Raw genomic sequence first — 920 nt, 5'->3', positions numbered from 1 at the left:
TTATTTACCTATTTATAAGACTCAATCAATTTTATTTTTTTTAAAGGTAGAATACACTCCAATCAAATATTTTAAAGAGAAATATTACATGCATCATTTTTTAATATATTTCTCTTGTATACTTTTCATTTTTTATATTTAAAATGATTCATGAGAAGTGGAAAAAGATAATAATTTTTTTATATCATTAAAAAAAACTTGTACATAAAATATGGTGCAACCATCATTTTCCTATTTTAAATGATATATATAGAAGTTTTTTATAATGACTACTTATAAAAGTTAAATCCATAAAATATTCCATATCCTTTTTCATTCAGTCATTTTCTATGATATAAATAAGGAAGAACAAGGAAACTTGGTGCACCACCAACAAGCTTTAGATTTCTTGTAAGTTTTGTAAGAATAGAAATAGGATAATAATGGTTCATAAGTTGTCACTGAAGTCCCTACTCCAGACAGCGGATAGGGAGCATAATCCATTAGCCATGTCTGACGAGCAGATCTTGGAGCAAATATACTCAACACATGTTCATAGTGACACTAAGTTTGATGTGGATTCTCTCTTCACTCTTGTTTACACTACCCTTAGGCGTTCAACTTCCATTGTTGATAATTTTTTTGAGGTAATTAAACCCCATATCTCTCAATAATGTATCGATCTTTTTCAACAAAAAAAAAGTAACTAATAGAATTATTCTTAACCTTCTTATAGCTATTAATATGCACATGTCATGAATCTTGCAGGGTTCTAAATCGATGATGGAACATATAGACGACAAGATGCCCCTAGCCAATTTTAGTTCACCTCATTGCACACTCAAGCAAATCTATTTCGAGGTCATTCATTAATAAATCCATTATTATTATTATTGTTCAATAGCGTATATATAGTGTATGTGTTTTCTACCTTTTCTACC

The 920-nt window shown here is 28.9% G+C and overlaps 1 protein-coding gene across 2 annotated transcripts in view; it reads left to right on the top strand.

The window, feature by feature from the left end:
• Nucleotides 380-920, top strand: part of LOC107618600 (protein SIEVE ELEMENT OCCLUSION B-like) — a 6,812-nt gene continuing 6,271 nt past the window's right edge. For both annotated transcript variants that reach the window (XM_021112438.1, XM_016320709.2), the window contains exons 1-2: nt 380-626; nt 748-840. In XM_021112438.1, coding sequence (XP_020968097.1) covers nt 423-626; nt 748-840 — 297 coding nt within the window. In that variant the 5' untranslated portion in view covers nt 380-422. The remainder of the gene's footprint in view (nt 627-747; nt 841-920) is intronic.

The sequence above is a fragment of the Arachis ipaensis genome, chromosome B09, assembly GCF_000816755.2.
Source record: "Arachis ipaensis cultivar K30076 chromosome B09, Araip1.1, whole genome shotgun sequence".
Classification (NCBI taxonomy): domain Eukaryota; kingdom Viridiplantae; phylum Streptophyta; class Magnoliopsida; order Fabales; family Fabaceae; genus Arachis; species Arachis ipaensis.
This window is presented reverse-complemented; position numbering and strand designations above follow the sequence as displayed.